The following is a 4,913-nucleotide window of genomic DNA, read 5'->3' on the forward strand; positions in this document are numbered from 1 at the left end:
GGCTCAACTATGTTACAACGTTTTACATGATGTTAATTTAAATTATTTCTTAGGAAAACAGTGGATCTGCAGTGGTTTGTGTTTTATTGTAAATGTCATTAAAGAGGTTGTGTTCCCAAGTAGGAGGGTAAAGTTTGCAGGTTGTTCAAAGTTTTGTTTCAAAAAATCCGTGACAACTATACAAAATAGAAATCACCTTTTAACAACTAATGCAAAGTACATAGGGAGTGGTGGAGTAGAGAAATTGAGTACAGTTATTGGTATCAACCAGATGGATGATTTTTTACAAGGATTGGAGAGAGTTCTGCCACCCTCTCTGGTGAGCACTGCTGATCCAAGTGTACTAAAAAAAAATCTTTATACAGCATTTTTAAATGTTGCAGTGAGGATCTTGAGCTAATCATTCACAAGAAGTCATGATATTGGGAAGACTTTTGAAAGAGGGCTTCTACATGGTGTTTTACTGTCTAAGAAACTTAAGACAGAGAAGGGCTTTCTTTGGTGGTTGTACAGTTGCCAGCTGAAACCAGTACTTACCTGTGTCATAAAAGGAGACAGCACATTTAGCCTGAATATTCTTTTTTCCTCCCTTCCCCAGTGGGTGGTGAACAAATAAGTTCAATAGGACGAGGCCTCTGTGTGCTGCTGGGCATTTCTTTGGAAGATACACAAAGAGAGCTGGAGCACATGTAAGTCACATATTTCCTTTTGCTTTGTACTCTTATTTGTGCATTTCTGACACTGTATCAGCGATAGGTGGGCAGCAGCCAAATAAATGGGCAACTCCTGTTACAAAGTTGAAGTTTGCCTATTTCCTCTTCAGATTTTACTTTGAATACAGATTTCTTAGTTAGAATTTTCTTTTTGTGTTCCATTAAGAAAAACTTGTTTCCATTCCCTCACTATGTGTATTTTATCAAGGACAGACTTAAAAAGAAAGAATCAACATGTTAGTTTTTTTCTGATTTCCCTTTTTAAAATGTCTGTTCTTTTTACTGTATGAATTTATCCTGAAGGGCTCTAGCCTTCAAGGATGGGATGTATCAGAAACCTCAAACTGTCATTTTAGCTTGCACATGGCAAGTTTTATTCTTCTGAAAGGCTGAATAGTTACTTTTCTGTGAAAGGGAGTCAATATTGGTGGCCAGGAGGGCTGGATCTGGCCATCTGTTCTGTGGCCACAAGAGGTTATGATTTGGCCAGCAAACACATGCAAGAGGGAGTTATCCAAGGGTCTCCTTTGGACTGTTTATGTTGTAGGGCTGACCTCAGTTCTTATGAATTCAAAGAAGAACCAGTGAATAGAGCTAACTGATACCACGAAGAGGAAAGGTTCAGTCAAGTGAAGAGAGAAAAACGTGAGCGAGGGTGGGTGAAAACAAAATGTAGCAGATGTAGAAGAGAAAGTAGGGAGTGGGACTGTGAACTGAAAGTCACCAAAGATCTCACATAAACTTGTGAAACTTGTGAAACTTGTGGAGAATTGCAGCAAAGCTGAAGGTGTTTGTATTATGACCTGCTACATTCGTCTGCCTTACTGTGTGCCCCCTCAATGTGGAACATTTTCTCTATCTTTGTTCCTCATTTCTGCCTTGGTGAATGTGAAAGATTCTTCTGAATACTGCAGGCAGGTGACCCATAGTGACTGCATCCTCAACATCAGGTTGCTTGAGTGACTGATGCAGGGAAGGCAGGAAGCCAGCACCTGAAAAAAAGGAAAGAGTAGAAGAAATCAGCTTGACCAGGTTATTCAAGTCCTATTAAAGGAAACTTTAGTAATACTGTAAATGGAACAATAAACATCTTTATTACCAAAACACAGCAGTAATGATGATTTAAGCCTATGCACTGGGGCCTTCCAAGGTTTTTAACCATCTGCTTGGATCTAATTTCATACTGGGTGTGATTTCCCAGTGCGGTGGGAGAATTAAAATTTCCAAAGCTGTTCACATGTGGAATAATGTGACACACAAAAGCAGATCATGAAGAGTAAGCTCTCTTACTTCCTCTGCCATCTCTATGCCTCCTTGTCACTTGCAGTTATTCTTCCTGATGTCATGCTCTATAAAATGATGATGTTGGCTAAAGGTCTGACAATGTTACGTACGTGTGTAAGGGCTTTCTTGGTCATGGCTCTGCCTAATGTGATGAGATTCCTGTGGTTTAGGAAGCAGGGGACAAAAGGAAATCTTAGGTGGAGGCAGAATGAATATGCATCTGCCTTCCCTTTTATCTCACCCTGTGTGGTAGGCCTTAACTTGTATCTGTTGATCCTGCATGGGACAATTAAGGAGTTATCTTTTTCTTCTCCTAGGGTTCGAAAGATCTTGAACTTGCGAGTATTTGAAGATGAAAGTGGGAAGCACTGGTCCAAAAGCGTGATGGATAAACAGTATGAAGTGTTGTGTGTGAGCCAGTTCACCCTCCAGTGCATCCTGAAAGGAAACAAACCTGACTACCACATGGCAATGCCCACAGAGCAGGCAGAGTGTTTTTATAACAACTTCCTAGAGCAGCTAAGAAAAGCCTACAAACCAGAGCTTATTAAAGGTAAGGGCAAAAGGCTGGTAAGCTCCTTGAGGTGACCAGTGGGTGTTGTTTGTATGTGCTCTTCCCAGGTCTTATTCCACAGTTTTCTGTCAGTGTTGCAAAGGAGCTGTCTTTAAGTGGCAGCAGATGGGGAGATGTTCTGGTATTTTCACTAGCAGCCTGCTGGGGTGGTCGCCTCAATCTTCCTCTGGTCAAGCCATTTTCTGGTGGTGTTCCTCTGGAATAGTTTGACATGAAAGTAAGTTTTCTTATATTGTTATTGGCTGTAAAACATGAGCAATGACTCTGACAACCTAACCTAGAGAGCCTGCAGCCATGAGATCAAGCTCATACCACTCCCCTGCATCCCTTTTCCTTTGCAACAGAGGAAACTTCTGTCTTCATGAATTCAGAGCACATACTTTTTGAATCTTTTATCTTTCTTGAGTTATGACTAAGTTAGGACCCTCTGAAACTAGCAACAGAACTTCCTGGGAAGTTAATGGGAATAAGATTTGCTCTGTTAAGATCTGACTGATTTGAACACTTATATCCTGTTAAATTAAAAGCAGGTTAAGTGAGGTGTGGAAAAAGAAATATATTTCTGTGTATCTACATCTTTATCCTTGGGCTTTGTAAAATGCTCCATTTCTGAAATACTTTCAAACAGTTTATTTTGGACAGCAGCTTTTTGAACTTCTCTTTTCAGTGAATGACAGTTACATGCCTGAAATGAATAGCCACTGTTGTTAAGTGCCCACATTTTGGCACTTGTTTGCCAAAGCTTCCTGCAAAAAGAGCTGTCACTTGTGCTTTTTTCTTTTTTTTATGCTGAAATCATGGGTTTAGAAACTCAAGGGTGACTTGCCTGTGCTATTGTGTCAGATAACACATGCATTTGAAACTGCTGGCAGGACTGGAACTACCTGTTAATTTATGATTTTGCTTTCTTTTTGGACTGTGCCAGTCTGCATTGTGCTGCATCCAAGTCTATTAAGATTGTTAGGATCGAAGTTTCTGTTGTGCCAATTGCTTTGCCAGTGGTTAATTTTGTTTGTCTGCCTGTTTTACATATTTATTTTGTGCATACAAAGTTTCTGAAGCTTTTCAGTTTCATGGATAGTAAGCCAAGTCCTGTGGTTGCATCAGCTGAGCTTGCAACTTCCCTGAGCTGAGGTGTGTTGGAGCACAGACCCTTGCACACTGGCAGGCTGTGTGTGAGCAGGACTGCTTCAGGCCAAGTGTAACTTTGTGAAACTGTAGTAGCTGGGCTGTCATTTTGTGTGGCAGACAAACATACTGAATTCTGCCCCCAAACAGTCCTAAGGAAACCAGAACCTGGTTTGCTGGGAGCTGTCCTACCTGCTGCTGTGTTACAAAAGGGTGATGGGAGGACGCTGGGGAGGAGCACTGGTGAGTGAGCTGGTGGACTATTAAAATAGGCTTAGTGTGTCACCTTGGGGCTCTGCATTCTATTTTCAGCATCTGTACTCATATTTCCCTTACACATACACTTATGCACAGGAAGAGTTGTAGCTATTGGGAGATCAGGTCAACAAATGTCATGCCATATTGCCTAAAAGCCTTACATTTTCTAGTCCTTATATTTTGTCAGTAGATTAATTTGGCTGTCGGAAGTTGAGCTACTACATGTGCCACTGTTGTGGGTGCTGGGCAGGCAGCTTCTCCCTCTTGTAGCTGGTCTGTCTGGAGCTTGCCAACTGGGAGCTCAGAATGGCAAGTGTTCCCCAAGGAGAAGCAAAACCCATTCTTTGTCACCCAGAGCAGAGGGATGTTTGACAAACAAACAAAATCTCAAACAAAAAGGCTCAGAGCCACGGTTCCTAGTTTCACACCGACAGCTTAAGGCTGCAGAGGGAAGGTTGTATCAGAAGTCCTTACTTGTCTTGCTGTGGTGCTTTCTTGGTGTGCATTTCATTCTTAAAACACCTCATTCCACTCTGAGGAGCAGAGCTGGTGAAGGCAGATCTGAGTGCTCTGTTGTCCAAACTAGTATGAAAAGAATAGGCCTATGAAGGCTTCTCCTTGTGTGTCAGAGCCTTAACTGTCTGTCTCAAATGTGAATGTAGTCTTCTGAAGCAGTAAGGATTAGCATGGCAAAGAGTGGGAAGTATGTCACTCCCTTAATGGCAGTATCTGAATAAATATGAGAGACGTGTTCCACAAGGAGAAATTTAATTCAGATTAAGGTTTTGTGCAAGTTGAAAGCAGAATTATTTTCTCTGATTAATTCCCTTCATGAGTATTGTCACTTTAGAATAAGTGCTTTTGTCTGGAGCAGGAGTACCCACAGGGGTTGATTAGGAATAACTTAAGTAAGTAGACAAGCTTAGAACTGACTTCTGAATAAAACCAGTGTGAAG

At 41.4% G+C, this 4,913-nt stretch overlaps 1 protein-coding gene across 1 annotated transcript; it reads left to right on the forward strand.

Annotated features, from left to right (window-relative positions):
* Window positions 1-598: 598 nt before the first annotated feature.
* On the forward strand, window positions 599-2,550 carry DTD1 (D-tyrosyl-tRNA deacylase 1; the record flags this gene model as incomplete). Its single annotated transcript, XM_008944999.1, has 2 exons — window positions 599-689; window positions 2,315-2,550. Coding segments are annotated over 2 exons (327 nt in total), but the record flags the coding sequence as incomplete, so codon positions are not given.
* Between the last annotated feature and the right edge of the window lie 2,363 nt (window positions 2,551-4,913).

This window comes from Merops nubicus, unplaced genomic scaffold (genome assembly GCF_000691845.1).
Source record: "Merops nubicus isolate BGI_N331 unplaced genomic scaffold, ASM69184v1 scaffold47987, whole genome shotgun sequence".
Taxonomy (NCBI): domain Eukaryota; kingdom Metazoa; phylum Chordata; class Aves; order Coraciiformes; family Meropidae; genus Merops; species Merops nubicus.